At 41.1% G+C, this 16,672-nt stretch overlaps 1 protein-coding gene across 1 annotated transcript; it reads left to right on the forward strand.

Moving 5' to 3' along the window:
* Nucleotides 1-910: 910 nt before the first annotated feature.
* LOC117505342 (protein FAM160A1-like) lies at nucleotides 911-16,235 on the forward strand. The gene is made up of 18 exons (XM_034164979.1): nucleotides 911-1,109; nucleotides 2,787-2,999; nucleotides 3,732-3,950; nucleotides 5,448-5,646; nucleotides 5,734-5,949; nucleotides 7,256-7,418; nucleotides 7,660-7,771; nucleotides 8,416-8,517; nucleotides 9,158-9,214; nucleotides 9,291-9,377; nucleotides 10,537-10,704; nucleotides 10,782-10,861; nucleotides 11,132-11,310; nucleotides 11,380-11,476; nucleotides 11,632-12,974; nucleotides 13,054-13,232; nucleotides 13,309-13,429; nucleotides 14,630-16,235. Exons 3-18 carry the CDS (start codon nucleotides 3,846-3,848, stop codon nucleotides 14,857-14,859), a joined length of 3,438 nt encoding a protein of 1,145 aa, XP_034020870.1. The 5' UTR covers nucleotides 911-1,109; nucleotides 2,787-2,999; nucleotides 3,732-3,845; the 3' UTR covers nucleotides 14,860-16,235.
* Nucleotides 16,236-16,672: the final 437 nt, after the last annotated feature.

Below are 16,672 nucleotides of genomic sequence, written 5' to 3' on the forward strand. Positions count from 1 at the left end.
TGTAAATTTTGATTATAACAAGCGTTTTGAATCAACAGCAGTGAATTTGCATAATGTCAAATTAATTTCTGCCAATCACCTTTGTGTACACAGGTGAAATATATTTTATAGCAAGCCAACTGCTAGCAAGCTAAGCTAATAGCACCAGTTAGGAGGAAAACAGCGTTAAAGTGGACTTGATGCACATGTTGAATTTAATAAGTTTAATTTCAGTTTACGCAATAAACTTAAAGAAGGATTTTCGGCACACTTAGATCTGCCCTGAGGAAAGTCGTTTGACCGAAAGCTTGGTTAAAAAGTAATTTAAAAGAACTGTCTGAATCAAAATGTGTCGAAAATCCTTCTTTAAATCTATTACGTTTGTTTTTCTGGTAACTTACTACACTTTAAAACTTATTTCAATTTACACAGTAATGTGTTTATTGTTGTACTGTGAATTAAAAGGAATTATTGAGTAATGATTACAGTATTTTATGTGTATATGTGCCAGTTATACTGCTGTTCTGAATCTTGCTTTATACTTTATATTTCCACCACATTTTTTTTTTTTGCATGTTTGAAATAAAGTTACAATAATGTTATTTAAACTTATCAGATACTTTTGTGGCCATTGTTGTGATTTTTATTTTAATGAGGCATAAAATAATCAGATCAAATTCGTAACAAAAACAAGTCGTGAACTCAATAAAAACTAAATGTAGATTTACTTGACTGTTGCTAAGTTTTCATTAATTATGACACAAACATTTCACTGTTGTAAAACAGAAATATAGACATTACCAAGCAAATGGAAAATATGCATTTTTTTTCTGAATATCTTCATTTATGTGAAAGCTCTGCTGTGGGGCGTGGATTAAAGTTTCTTTGGGCGGGGCCAGAGCGTTACCCAGGGCAGCAGCGTGATTGACAGTTGAGCCGCTTAAAACTTCAGAAACAGACGGAGCAACTGTGATAAACAGGGACAAACCAATTCACAGATTTATAACTGGAAAACATCATTTATACAATTTTCTGGACATTTCGAAGATTGTGGACAGTTCTGTTTTTTTCAGAAGACGAGAGACATGGAAACAGAGACACTGACATTCTTGTACCTGCGACCAAGAGAGGTAAAAATTAAATAAAATTTAAAAAGAAAATCTTAATCTGTCCATTTTATTAAATACTATTAAGCCTGTAAAGTATAAAACATACTACATGTAATGACTCTGATAATGACATATCACGCAGGTTAATTCATCACAATAAATTTTGAGATTTTAATATGCAGATGACAAATGGCTATACATTAGTATAAAGAATAAAGAGTATATGCAATAATACAAACGGCAACATTATTGTGTGAACACAGTTTGGTTAGAATAAACATAAGATGAAACAAAATCAACACAAAATTAATTCAAGGTACAATAAAAACTTTCTTAAAATAAAAATGAATAAGCAAAACAATTGTTTTCTTTTTACAATTAATTTCCTTATGTTGTCTGCAGTATATATGTGCAGTATAAAATGTGTATCATATATAGAACAGTGTGCGTAGTGTATATATTTTGTAGCATATGGTGTATTTGTTATATGGTGCAAAAAGTTTGTATTCATGTCAAATCAGAAATTTCTTTAAAAAAATGCTTGTTTTTACATAATTTTACAAAGTGAAACCAAAACTCCTCAGTTTAAATATAACAAATAATCACTTTTATAGCTAGTTGTCTTTATGTGAGTAATTTATACAGTATACACAGTATATTTATGAATATATAGTTTAGTTTTCTAGGAAATAAACAAAAATATTTAGAATCAAACTGGCAGAGTAGAACAGAACACTGCTGTTGTGTGTTGTTTTTGCCATATTGTTGGTTTCTTTGTGGGTCTGTTTGTTAAACTGCATTTCCCTGTTCATCACTGCTGAATCCAGTGTAGCATATGATGTCATAAAGAGCAGATGTTGTCATAATAGAGTCAGACATAGCAGGCAGTGCAGATGAAGAGACACTTTTTGTTTTATATTTTACAAAATGTATAGCTGTCAATTTGTAATAATTGCAGTCTGGAGCTGTTTATGATATTGAGTGACAGTGACTGTGTCTCCAATCATGTGACCCAGGAGACACCACTGTCCACATTCTTGTATAAAAAAACAAAAAACAAATCCATTTGGGTTGGACTCCAGGTGTAAAGCTTAATCAAAATATGATATTAAATTGATTCTCTGGTTAACTGTGTGATATTTGCTGATATCACAATGTCCGATTCAGGGGTCCGCGATCAGTATGAGGTGAAATCATATGACCACAGTCCAGATCTTTAGGAAGGTGGTGCCATGGAAATTTCAAAATAAAAGCATGAAGACATGGGTTGATGTTTTAATTTTTCATCCCCGATATTGGATCATTGATGGTTGAATCGATACATTGATTATATCGAGTTATCGTTACACTCCCAGGTTGGACCCGGGTTGGGAGGAGCATCATTAATATCTGAGAGAAACCGTGCAGAGCAGCAGTACAGAGAATGTCCTGTAACAGAGGTCACAGGCTCGATCTCCACAAGTCAGTGTGTGTCCTGCTGAAGTTCCCTTTAACAATTTACTGAAGTGTCTCATTTGATAAATGTGGGAGAAAAATAAATCAATCATGATCCAGGTCAGAAAAATCCTGAACACCTTTGATGTAGATTAGAATTTTAATCCCTGGTTTATGTGATGGCATGTGACCATCTGACTTCAGTGGTTTGGGATTAAAAATGGTGCAGTCGCCTCTCAGATTATGCCTCTCTTGCTCTTCTAGTACAATGACAAGCTGGTGATCCAAGCTGGAAATTGGACCAAAAACAACCTACCCCCTCACCCCAACAGATTATAGTCCCAGATGGAACAGGTCGGATTTATAAAGCGTTGAGAGCGAGTGAGGTTGGCAGTCTCAGTCTCAGTCTCTCTCTGCTTCTCTCACAGGACAACAGGCACCAGGCTCGGTCGCCCATGCCATCGCAGCTGTACCAAGGTACATTTGGGAATTTCTTGAAAGACACATGGGAATTCCTGGAATGTCTCGGAACGCCCTGGGTGGGACTAGGATGCATTCCATCTTTTCCTGTTTGCTTGTTGCTGCTGATGCCTGTTATTTCCAGGTCTGACTTTGGTTCTTTGGTTTTTTTTTTTTGTCACGCAGAGAATACAGTAGTTTTTGTTGTTTTTTTTGTTTTGTTTTGTTTTTTTTGCTGAATAACTTCATTAATTAATTGATTCATTAACTCATCTTAGTTTCAAAACATACAAATCTTGTTGAAAAGTTGATCTTATCCTGGAATATATTTCATTAAATTCTGGGGCAGATTTAGATGCAGAGGTGAAGCCAGAAGAGTTTTGTATTTATTTACTTTTACAATGCAAGAAATGGGACTGTAGACTTGGAATCTCAAACTGGCGGCCCAGGGGCCGGATGAGGTAAGATAGTATGATTTGCTTAATTATGTCAGTTTATTGAAAACAATGATTTTGGTCTTACATTCTGAGGCAAGCTCTAAATAAAAGGGGCAGCCTGAAAATGAGGAAACAAATGTGAAGTACAGCAAATTAAAAGTTATTTTCACAAACGTTGTTGGCAATGTTGGGCTTAGATGGCTGGTCATAAATACACACAATTAAATTTCATTTTGTGGAAAATTTGGAAAAGAAATGGAGTCGAGAAAATAATAATAATGATAATAACTGCCGTGTCTCCATTCACCGTTAGCACTTTCAGGGCAGCCGATGTTCATCGACCCTGGAAACAGAGTCTGATCCTGGCCAGAGAGGTCCAGCCCTCACACTGTACGCTGAAACAAACATGCTATAGCCGCCAATCAAAATGATGGCTTCAGTGATCACTGGGGTCAATCGGAAGAAGTCCCTTACACTGAGAGGGGTGGATCCCGAGACCTGTATGATCGTTTTCAAGAACCACTGGGCACAGGTGGGTCAGTGTTGTATATATTCCTGACACTCATTCACATTTACGTAGTCCATCACCACTTGATTGATTACAATTATGTAAAAATTACTATTCAGTTATTAATTAACCAAACAACCAATCATGAAAAACAGAGTTGGTTCCAGAGTTGTCATATCTGTGTTGTCTGATTTGTGTTTTTCTACAATTTTGCCTGAATTCCACTTTTAGAGCTTTTACTTTTTGGTGGTGTTGTTGTTTATTTCGCCACCGAGTGTCTTCCAACAATATTTAACCAAAAACATCATAAGACAATAAAAGCAGAGACTAGAATTCCAAGATATAATGATTGGATAGGATGACACTATACCATGTTAACTACAATTTTGTGCCTTGTCAATTACAGCCCATGGGGGAGCTTGGAATTTCGGTTTGTGGGTCTTCCCATTGCTAACACCTAGCACAATAGCAGCAGCTTAGAAAAGCAGTTGGTAGGACCTAAGAGCAAGAAAGCCCAGAATTCTATTTAATCACAGTTCTTTCCCTGGTGGAAGGGCATCCATAACCCCGCCAATGAGCCAATGGGATCCAATGTGACAAGACTCCAGTACTGTAGTTTAGTGTCCCTATTCCTAATGACTCGACTGATTGCACGTTATTGTACAAACTATTACCTAACCTTCTAGACAATTGAAAACCATTGCAGTTTGTGTTTATGCTTAATATTTAGCATGATATCAACTTAGAGTAATCACAGTTTCAATGGGATCCAATGGGAAGACTAGAATTATAGATTGTCAGCATTCCTAATGTAACCGGATGAATATCTTTGTGGCCATGGCGGGGTTCGATCACCAGATCTCTCGTACTTGAGACCAAGGCTCTATGAGGTCAGCCAAATGGGAATTCCTTGCTAGCCAACGTAGTAGGAACATATTTTCAAACTGGACTCCAACACTAATGCAGTACCTTCCATGATAGCACTCCAGTATGCTAACTATAGCTTCACCTCACACTGTACGTGAGTGAGTGCCAGGTTGTCTGCAAGAATTGATAAATGAATGTATTTGAACTTAACCGCACCAGACATAGACTATCATGCCCCATAACGAAAGGCATTACAAATTAAGAACAGCAGAAGAGCAGCCTGTGAGATCTTAGTCAGCTTAGCTTTGGGTTAGTTGTGATTTGGTCAAGGTTAGCATCAATCGTTTAATAATAATGACCTAGACTGTGAGCTTTAAACACAGAATCCATTTAAAATGAACCTCATTATGGCGGCCAAGAAAACTGTGTCTCGATGTGTGGATTTAGTGTGAATTAACTGGGGTCAAAGTTCAACTAAGTCCAGACGGGGATTTGCCGTTTTGTCTTTGACGACATTCTGGTGTCTGCTGTGTTTTACATTTTCTTAAGTGCCAAATGTTTATTTTCCAGCATTTAATCAGCATAAAAATTAAAGATGTGGACTGCAAATGTAAAACTTTTTTTTTTTTTTTTGCATGTTTCTGCTCTCCTCAGGTGGTGAACATCCTGCAAAAACATGAACCGGGTCAGAGTTGCACCAGTGCATTGAGCTTCCTCTCTGGCAATGCTAACAGTGGTAGTGGCGGCTGTGGAGGTATGCGTTTTGGTGCCATCCCCGCTGATGAAGCCAGTGCTGTCCAGAACTACGTGGAACACATGTTGTTCCTGCTGATGGAGGAAGAGGCGGGGCAAGGTTATCAGCTAGAACAAAAACCATGTTCACCTAAACACTTTAAATCCACAAAAACATGGAGCCATGTTGGTTATGTGCTGATTCCAGGAGGAGCGATGGGTCCAATCCTGGAGTTTGTGATTCTGGAGAGTGTGATGGAGCGGCTGTTTCTCTGGAGCCTGAGGAGACAGTTTACTGAGGACATGAAGCTGGAGCAGCTCAGGATGTACCAGATGCTGATATCCCAGGCCAGACAGCCGCTGCTGCACCATAAACCTGTTCTACGGCCGCTCATGATGTTGCTGGCATCCTGCACCGGCACTGGTGGGTTTGAACCCATTCAGATATTAAAGGCATCCACTTATGGGTATTTAGAATAGCAACGGATTAAGGACATGAATTCCATTTTACACAAAGAAGGCTCTATCAGCGTTAGACAGAGCTGTTTGTTTTCCAGGTGCATAACTCAAACAACTGTGGTATTTTTACTGCGTTGCTTAACATAAAGAAAGTATTAATGTAAAGGTAGGAGACTGCAAGTGACTTGTCCGGCTGGATTGTGAAGAAAATAGTTCATATACAGTTACTTGAACTCTTGGCAAAATTGTATTGTACCTGCATTAATGGTAAATGTCCACCAGGTGGAGATATTACTCCATTTCACGAACCTTGATTACAGCCTGCTGTCGGACACATCAATATTCAATCTGTTGCTTATATTAGTAGATTAAACAAAGAACGTGAATTGGGAAAAGGCTTTTTGAAACTATCTCCAAGGGCCTGGGGGAGGAACATTCAGGGTTTAAGAGGTATAAAGTCAAACAAGGACTGTTTGGTTTTGCTGAAAGTTTACGACAGAAGCTGCTCAAGTTGAGGAACCTAAAGGAGTTGAAGCATCAGCTGAAGTGTAATGAATACATTTTTCAAAGCTTCTTTCAAACCTTCTGCTACCTTAAGTTTAGGAGTAAAAGCCTGCAACTGCACTGGATGAAGACCAAGATCTGGGGCTTTCAGTGGCTTCCACGAATCTATATGTGAACTGTATGTGATGAAAATGTGGAATGTGTTGAGAGATTCACAAATCTTGGCAGTGAACGTCGTATCTCTGCCAGCTCAAGAGGTTGAGAGACATTTGGGAAGCACTTATGGACTCACAAGGTTGTTGGATAGAGATGGAAGGCAATGCCGATACCTTTGCAGGAGGACAAAGGTCAAAGTCTTGAGAGTTCTGATGCTTCCAGTCTTGACCTATGGTTAAGGCTCCTGTACATAAGACAGAACCAGGTCTCTTTGAAGAATCTTTGGGTATCGCTAGAATGACTCAACGGAGCAGTTACTTCACAAGACCCAAACGAAGTGTCCTACTTGCATTGTGACTGAACCTCAGTTATGACACCAAGGCCATGTGGTCCACTCACCTGAGCATGATCTGGGTGCAGGTCCCTCATTGCTGAGGATCCCAGAGACTGAAAAAGGCCAAGGAGACACCCAAGAATCATGAGGATTTTCAGGAGACATGCATGTAGCATGTTGATTTGGCAAACGTTTTCCATGGCACACCCTTCCTATATGGGCACAGGTGGTCTTGAACCAGGAACTTCCATTTTAACCACATCATTTCTTCTCCCAGACAGCGACGGTGTGGTGGAGGCGGAGCTTGTCTTCCTGCTGAATCAGCTGTGTGTAGTTCTGGTCAAAGATCCGTCAGTGCTGGAACTGTTTTTCCACACCAGTGAGGACCAGGGAGCCGCCAACTTCCTGCTATTCTCCCTGCTCATCCCATATACTCACAGGTATGCAAGATACAACAAAAACACGTATCAGCACATAATGCAACATGCTCCCTACTCCCCCTGCTCTGTAAAAGCAAAGATAAAATCAAGCCCATGGTGATGATGACATTTTGGAATGTTGGCGTCCAACCATATTAAGGTTGCCCAGTGCTGTGGAGGCTGCGTGCTCCAGGCTAGCTGGGAACATTCCCACAATGACCCATAACATTCCCTGAAAGGTGACAGACTTTTTTTCTCTTAGACAGGGTTCGGTGGGTCGGCTGGCCAGAGATGCTCTGCTGCTCATCATGTCGTTGTCAGCCTCTGAACCTCGAGTTGCCCATCACATAGCCGAGAACACGTACTTCTGTCCTGTAAGTACGCGGGATCAATGACCGCAAAAATTTAGCGGGAAAAATATTTTAATTGACAAAAAAAACAGGAGTGATTTCTAACGGCTGGTAAAATGTCACGCCTAGTAAATGCTGGACTAATTAATATCCCTCGTCCATGTAAGACCTCAGACATGTGACCTTGCTCTGACCTAAATCTGTCTGCAAAGAGCAGATTAGTAAATCAGGTGGGATTGGCTCGTGCACAGTGACGGATTAGTAAATCTGCACATGACTGGATGTTGGCCTGGTGTGTTTTTATTACTGTTGGTTATTTCCTTCTCTTTTTGTTTTCCTTTCAGCTCATCATATTTTTGCTTTTTTCCATTTATACTTTTCCCCTCGCTTATTTCTTCTCCATCCTCTTGTATCAGACAGAAAATAAAAAAAATTGAAAACATTTTGCAAGGATCAAATCTTAGTTTTTGTTGGTTTGTTTCAAAAAACATGTTAAACTGCACTATAATTAAAGTTCTGCAAACGTGTATACACACACACACACACACATATATACATACATACACACATATATATATACACATATATATATACATATATATATATATAGCTTCACAGTGCACGATGTTGTCGCGATCAGAGATGCTAACGTGTATGTTTATCTTTAGGTGTTGGCCACTGGTTTATCTGGTCTGTACTCATCTTTACCAGCCAGGTTGCAGGTTTACAGTGAAGACTGGCACTGCCTCGACCAGGCTGACTGGCAGCAGGTAACCATGGCAACCACACAGGGCGCTAATCGGGCAGAGCAGTCTCGTTTGAGGGTGGGCACTAAAGGGGTAACTTATGACGCATATGATGTAATTTCTCTACTCCGGGGACAGAAACAGAGGCAAACAAAGTGAAAATGCAAAGAAAAAGTGACGATGTGGTGGAAAGTGGACATGTGTCGCGGTTTGTTTATGAGTCGGAGCTCCAGTGTGTTGAGGCGGTTTTGCAGGCGAGAGAACGTAGCTACTCTGGTTAGCTGTGTAGGCTATGACCTCTCATATTTGCCTCGTCTTGCCTTCTCCACCGGGAACCTGAAAAACTGCCCTTTTCGCGACTGCTTTGGTGATTGCAGCTGAAAACAAAACAGTAGACCATTTTCCCGTGTGACGTTATGTTGTGGATATATTGCACAACTGGAGGCTGTCCCCATAAGTGGCCAAATCTCGCGATATCATGTAGAGTTCAAACGAGACTATGCTGCTTTATTGCTACAAGTTCTTACTTTAGCAAGTGGCTAAAGGCGACAGAAACTCTGCAATTCCTAGGGCCCCAAACTGAAAGGGGCTCCCCAAGAATAGCTGATTACATCATTACTGAGTGATGATGTCATTCTTATTCTTATCTGGTTTTGGGCAACAGGTTCCTGCACTCGTTCACTTTCTGCACTCGCTGGACTTCTGCAGCGCTGTTACTAAGGTAAGACACAGACACAAATATAGCTATGAAAAATACAGATAATTATAAATGTAATTTTCTTGACTCTGTGTCTCAGGTAGCTCATCCCTCCATCAGGTCTCAGCTACTTGGCTACATCTATAACGGGTTCTTGGTGCCCGTCATGGCTCCCGCTCTGCACAAGGTGCGAAAAAAGTCATGGCCGCTGATTACTGTGCTTCCAGTCATCTCACTTCGCTGATACCAACATGTTTAGTCCATGTCCCACATGCAATCACCACTAGAGGGCAGAGGTGAAATTGGTCATGGAGCTACAGTGACCCTGAAGTGGAAAATGTGACATTTCAGAAAACACAGTAACAAATCGTAAAATCCTGAAACACATTCACAAAACCATACACGTATGTTCCCAGTCTAACCCCAGGTCTATCAGCAGCAGAATTGAGGTTTCACCCACAAATTCCACAATCTGCAAGCGTTATTTTGTAGTTATCCAACTTTCCAGCATCCTACATCATGTTCAGACACTAGCATTTACTATGTTGTCTAGTTTTACTTAGTAGGACTTACCCTTCCATTGCCAGAGCTACTGGAATTACAGTTTTCACGAGAGGACAATGTTAAAGATTTTATATATATATATATATATATATTTTTATCACTGTTAAACATTTGTACCTTTGTCTTTGTTCTGTTATTGTGCTGTTATGCACCTGTCTTAAAAGTAACCCTGAGAATGTACTTGTTATTCAACTTTGTTTTAGCATGCTGGGGTCAGTCTGAACTGGGAGTAAAGAACTGGAGGTTGTTTTGACTGTTGTGAATTTATGGCCTTGTATATGTGATGCTTAGTATAAAGAACAGGACACTCCAGGCAGATGCAGAACAGATGATAAGTGCAACAGACGAACGGGATGTGCTGACCTCCATTGATAAGATTAAAGAAACTGTTTTTCCACGCAGATGCACTTATTGACGTATGTGTTTATGTCACGGGAAGAAACTTGTCTTGCGTTGTCCCCCCCACCCTTAGGACAAGTTTTATGATGTGGTTAGGGCTTCTCCAATAAAAGAGCAGGAGCGCAGGCCAGACTTTAGTGTAGCTTTGGTGTACAGCCTGACTGCACTCCTCGCGAGATAAATTTGACTTTCTGTCTCACTGGTGGTTCTTGACTCTGTTTGTCTTGTTAAAGGTTTTAAGAATGTTTGGAGGAGAAAATACCCAACAGACAAAACCCAGCATTCCCATTCCGTCACCCATTTCGCGATTGTGTTTTGTCGACAGATCTCTTCCAGAAAGGCAGTAAGTTGCTCTGACACCTGTGACTGTGGTCTGTGTGTAGGTGACGGTGGAGGAGGTTATGACCACAACAGCCTACCTGGATCTGTTCCTTCGTTCCGTGTCTGAGCCTGCCCTCCTCCAGACCTTCCTGTCGTTCATTCTGCTGCACACACACGACAATGTGCATATCCTGGACGCTCTCGTTAGCCGGGTCAACACGCCATTCCAGGTAACGCCCAGTTTGTCGTCTACCATGTGAGCCATCATTCCTGTGACAGGACCTTTAACTTTCTGCATATCTGTCAGCTGGGAACTGTGTCGCTCGCTCTGTTCAGAACTCTGATTGGCCTCTTCTGTGAAGACGTCATGCTTCAGCTTGTGCTCAGGTCAGTGTGACAGGGTCAAGGGTCAAAGGCTGGTGGAAGATTGTGTGTCCCATTTCTGTGCTTTGAATTTCTGGCCCTACAGGACCCAACATAAACCTGGAAGCAAGACTATACCAGCGTTTAGTGCTGATTTGTCAGTGTTCCATCACAACCACCAGTACAGTTTCCCAGTTGAACTCGATCTTTTGGCATGTCTTCTTTATAGCTACATTGTTGAGTTCATGTGGGCGGGGCTTCAGCCAACCGTCTTTAGTATCCGTGTGCCCTCAGGTATCTGATTCCCTGCAGCCACCTGAGCAAAAAGCAGCGCTCCTCCCTAAAAAAGAGAGACTGCTACTCTTCGAGCGCTGAGGCCTTCCTGCTCCTCCTGCCCGCCTGGTATCCTGTGCACCTCCCGAATAACTCCTTACACTCCAACTCTGAACACATCCACTGGCCCAAGCGAACAGGTCAGTAAGACTAACAGAAGTCAACACTTATCCATACGTGCTAATCTTCATTCTTTGTTGATGTATCAGATAGCATTGGTTACTGTCGTGGTTCAGACTTTCTGATGGATGTGAACTACCTGCACTACCTGTGGGACGCCCGACAAGCCATCGCCACTTCTCGCAGGTCAGTCTGTTTTTCATTTTTCAGAAGCTAGCCTCACAAGATATAGTAGCACCAGGATGGTGTAGGGTCGTATCACGTATTCACCAGAATACTTGCCAACAATCCAAATACAGATGCCACGATGTTCAGTTCTAATGGGTTTTGGTTCCTTGCAGGTGTTGTCAGCATTGGTCAGCTTTGTATGATGGAACCGATCCACTGCTTCAAGAATATCGAACTGATACTCCAGGAGGCGATGAAGACGTAGATGACGACAGCATGCACCAAATTAAGAGTGACTCTATTTATTCTTTGGTCACCACTCCAACCCCCTCATCTTCAGATACCTTCTCTACTGGTAACCAGGCGGCAAGATCTGGCTCCGCCCTCGAACTCGAGTGGGATGATATTTTTGCAGATGACAACCCCTGTTTATCCGAGGAGATAAACACAGTGCCAACAAATGGGAATATGACGGTCAGTGTCAATGGGTGTCCGAGAAACTCTTCTCCTGCTCCTCCGCCAATACCACCTCAACACATCCAGGAAATGCGACGTACTGCGACCAAGCTGGTGCAGGGTTCATACGTAGAGGATTGTGATTTTCAGGATGATGCTCTGGCCTATGATCTTGTTGCCCAGAAAGAAACAAAGGGGGCTACAACGGATGAAATCACAGACACAAATTGGCGGGTGAATAGAAACATCTCCAATGGGCACCACGTGTCAACGACAGTGACTAAAACGCTAGCAACAATGTTAACAACAACAGGTAGAACGGTGTTGCAAACGGTTAACAGCATTATGTCAACAAGGAGGAGGAGTGAGGATGGAGGCAAAGAGGAAAGGAGATGGACTGAGGATTATGGAAACAAGGAGAGGAGAAGGAGCGAGGATTGTGGAAAGCAGACGGGAAGAAGGAGGAACAATACAGAAAACGATAAAAATAGCATAGAGAGTAGTCATATTCCCAACAATGGTTGTTTTGCCAAAAATCGCATCAACGAATGTGTTTATGCAGAAGAAGATGACAAGCAAAATGACGATCTCAGTGACTTTACACCATATAACCATCCAACACACACATCACATCAGCCACACACAGAGAACAACTCACAACACCGAGCGCCATGTTTAGTGACAAACACGTTACTCAATGGGCACTCGGAATGTGAGTCACATAACCTCCCCGCATGTGCGACCGATGCCGAGTCTCAGCTTGATAACAATGTAACAAAGTCCAATGGGTTCTTATCCCAGTACCATGAACTCATGGCCGCCTTGGGGGTGGAGTCAAACTGTGATGACACTGAAGATATGAGCGCATTCAAGAGGAGAGTCCAAGTGCTCTGGCAGAGGCTGGAAGACGAGGAGGAGGGGCTAATAGAAGACGCTGTTTTTAGCTACACTTGGGAGGATGAGGAGAAGGAATCAGAAGAGGAGGTGATGGAAGAAAGAAAGGAGGAAAATGAAGAAGAGGAGAGGAGGAGCATCAAGATGCATGGAGTTCCGTTTACAGGTGACATACAGATGTCAGATGTTTGCTTGCGTGTCTTCCTATGGCCAAGACTAACCTGTAGTTCCCTATGATGTTCCAGGTCCATTCATCAGTGTGCTGTTGTCAAGGCTGGAGAATCTTCTGGAAAACTCCATCGCTGTGAACCTCTTGGTAACGGGCATCCTCGCGCAGTTGGCATCGTACCCACAGCCTCTACTGAAATCCTTCCTCCTCAGTACTCAGACACGTGACCGATCCTACATGCGCACCCTGTACCAGGTAACATGCACACATCATGTTTCATATCATACTTTTTTCAGGTATCAAAATGGTTCAGATATATTTCTGTGTCCAGGTACTGGTGTCTGTGCACAATCAGATAGAGCGTTACCTCTCAGACAAACCAGATTACCCAGCACTGGTCACTGAGGCTTGGAGGTTCCTGCTAGTGAAAGACCAAGACAGCAAGATCAGTGGTGAGTAAATAACAAAACACAGCAGCTACATATCAGCGCTGTCACTTTACCGCCTTAAGCTGGGTGTCCACTGAGGGATTCATCACGAACGGCCTAGTTTTATTGATCAGACAATTTGGTCAGGCAAATCTCAGGATGTTTTCAGGGGACAATGTAATTGCACCGATCAAGCGTTGTTGGAATAGCCACTGCCCAATTGATGTTCTCTTGATTCTCTGAATGTAATCCGCATCAAAAATAATTTTGGAGTCCAGCAGAGGAGGAAAATGTCTGCACCGTTATACTGTAGCAGCTCAAAAGCTGGGGGGTGTGGGTTAAACCTTGGCTCAGGAGGAGAGGAGTTTGATGCATACACCACCCTCAATCACTTGATAATGGAAAAACAGGGAGTGCTCACCCTGGTTTTGGTCTCCGAGTTTGTTTGGAATGCCAGTTTTGTTGGATAATTTTATCCGGTACCGACACATTTACCCAAGAAAATCTTGACATGTTGAGCTGAACCCCAGTTTTATTGACAAGTCCACCAATAAAGCTGGTTCTACTAGTCAGTCATGCTGACAAAAACACCCAAAAGAGTTGACGTCCAGTTTGAAGATGAAGTTGCTTAATTAGTTAGGAAGGGGCTAGTTCAGTGATTGCCTAAAAGAAGAAGCGGGTCCTACAGTATATAGGCCCCAAGTCCTTTGGGTTCCTGTGCTTATGCCTTAATTCTGTAGGGGGAAGCAGATGCAAGGCTACGACTCCCAGTGGGAAGTGCAGGCTACTTCCCTAGCGAAGACTCCAAATTACACAGGTTGCATGACCAGGAATCAAATCCAGGCCTACATATTGGTAGCCCAACTTTTATCCCCTGAGCTACCTGCTCTGCCTGTGACTGCTTAAAGTTCACTCATGCATTAGCCAATCACCAGTTATGATGAAGAATTATGTTGGTTAATGATGCCTAAAGCATCCTTTAAGACTTCCCCATTCAGTGTCTGGCTTCAGTCAAAGGGGTTGTAGGAAACATCATGGGGATGTTCTTGAGCCAGATTACCTCAAGTAGCTTTTAAGTACAATACAGTATTTAATAAATGTAGTTTAGTTGACTAGCTGCTGGAGTACGATTGGCGGTAGTAGTCCTACCAAGAGTAGTAGTCAGAAAAGTTGTAGTTTTACTTGTAGTTTCCGTTTTTCTTCACATTTCCGTTGTCCTTTTAGAGTATCTTCAGTCTCAGAATGGTGACATGATGGGCATGCCTTTTCCTAATGGATCTGTGAGAGGTGTTGCACCTCCACCACCTCCTGGCGTCCTGCCCCCTTGCCCGCACATTCCTGCTCAAGCAAAGAGCAGAGTATTTGCCATCATCCTGTACGCGGAGTTCCTCAAAGAGGTGGCTGCCATTGCTCAGGAGCACAGTGTTGACCCAGACAACATGATGGAGGTCTAGGAGGTGCATCATGTCTCTATGCTGTCAATGTGTAAGGCAGTAAGGAGGAGGTATCAAATGCTTCGAAGTTACTGGCTACGAAACACCAAATGCTTTAAAATACAAATTACAAAACATGCCAAATATTTTGCTGAATAAAGAGCCATACAATATTTTTATTTGTATGCATCTTCCTGGCAGCACTTGAATGTGGTGATTTTTTTTTTCCCGTGAATATGTGAATGAAAATTCTGTGAAAGTAAATATTTTTTAAATAAAGCATTATGATTTAATGTCATACACACGGACATTAGATAAATTTGTGGAATTGGTACTAAGATTTTTCTACTTTCATGTGAAATGTTTGCATTCTTGTTAAAGTTAACAAATAAGACAATTTGTAAATGCATAAAAGCATTTTGAGTCCATTTGACATCAACTTCTGCCACACATAAAACTAGCAAAAATAGTATAAATACATAGTAGGAAGGTCAGTTTAACACTAATGTTACATTATAGTGACATTACAAGCTAGTTAACAATTATTGATAAAATATTCACAACTGTGAAAACTATGGCCTTCAGCAAATTGGCTAATTAGCAGCAGTTAGCTAGTGTTACTTGTTCATAAATTTCTAGTTTAACTGTTAGAGCTAGTGAAGAGTGATTCAGCAGTTTGCTTTGTGAAACACATTAGTTCATATTCAAAAGAAAAATGTAAAGCATTAAACAGCAGGTACATGAGGTAGCATTAGCCTTCTAGCTCATAGATAATTGCTAGCGCTAGAGAGGAGTGATGTAGCAGTTTGCACTGTGAAACTCAATAGTGCACATCCAAAAGGAAAAAATTACCTTTCCCCCGCAGGAAATCTATTTTTCCCGACTGTGTAACATTAAATTTTCATAATTTTCTCTCACTAACACAGGTCTACTCTCGCCCACACTTTTATTTTGAAATTTAGCCTTTGTTTTCCTTCTAAATGTCAAAATTTGTCACCTCTTTTTGCTGTAAACTGTCTCACTTTGTCATAAATATTGCGTTTATACTGTTTTCGTTGTATTTGTCTTTATACGTATTGTGCCTTACTTCAGCTGACAATATTTTAATGCGCTACACCAAAATATGTATCTGCTTTATGCAAATCTTCATTTGTCTTATTTAAAATGTTCTCAAAGTGCATGAAATTCATTGTCGTTAATCTCATTATATGAAGTTTGTTGACATTTGTGTTGTATTACATATTTAATGAGTATATTTAATGGTCACCTTCAACTGAAGTTTGAGATATAACATATTGTGGCTGATAACTGATGATCACATTTCCAAAAATCATTAAATTGTGTTTTACATTCCTACTACTTTGATGAATTGATTTAATAAATATGAACAATGTGCTTGAAATCTCAAATTTGTTGATGATTTTATTGAGTACAGCTCATTGTGATACTTATTTTAAACAATATCTCAGAGTCTGAGGTACAGCTGGCTTTGGAAACCCAAACCAATGTGTACTGTTGTTGAAATCCTAACGTGTACTTCCTGTATGTCTACCCACACCTACACATACAGAGGAGACGGCAGCACAGAAAAAGCGACAGATGAAAGAACTTTGCTGATTTCATATTTTTGCAGAAGAAATGCCGATGATAATACTAAAGCTTTTCCTGCTGCTGTGGGTCTTTGGTGAGTCTGATATAGTTTAAAACTGGTTAGTTAGTGTGTGTGTGTGTGTATTTACATACATCAACATTGCACCCTGTGAGTCAGAAAATTCATACATTCTGAAGAAATGTAAGAAATGACATTGATGAAGCATTTTTAAAGCTCTGGAGT

The sequence above is a fragment of the Thalassophryne amazonica genome, chromosome 23, assembly GCF_902500255.1.
Source record: "Thalassophryne amazonica chromosome 23, fThaAma1.1, whole genome shotgun sequence".
Classification (NCBI taxonomy): domain Eukaryota; kingdom Metazoa; phylum Chordata; class Actinopteri; order Batrachoidiformes; family Batrachoididae; genus Thalassophryne; species Thalassophryne amazonica.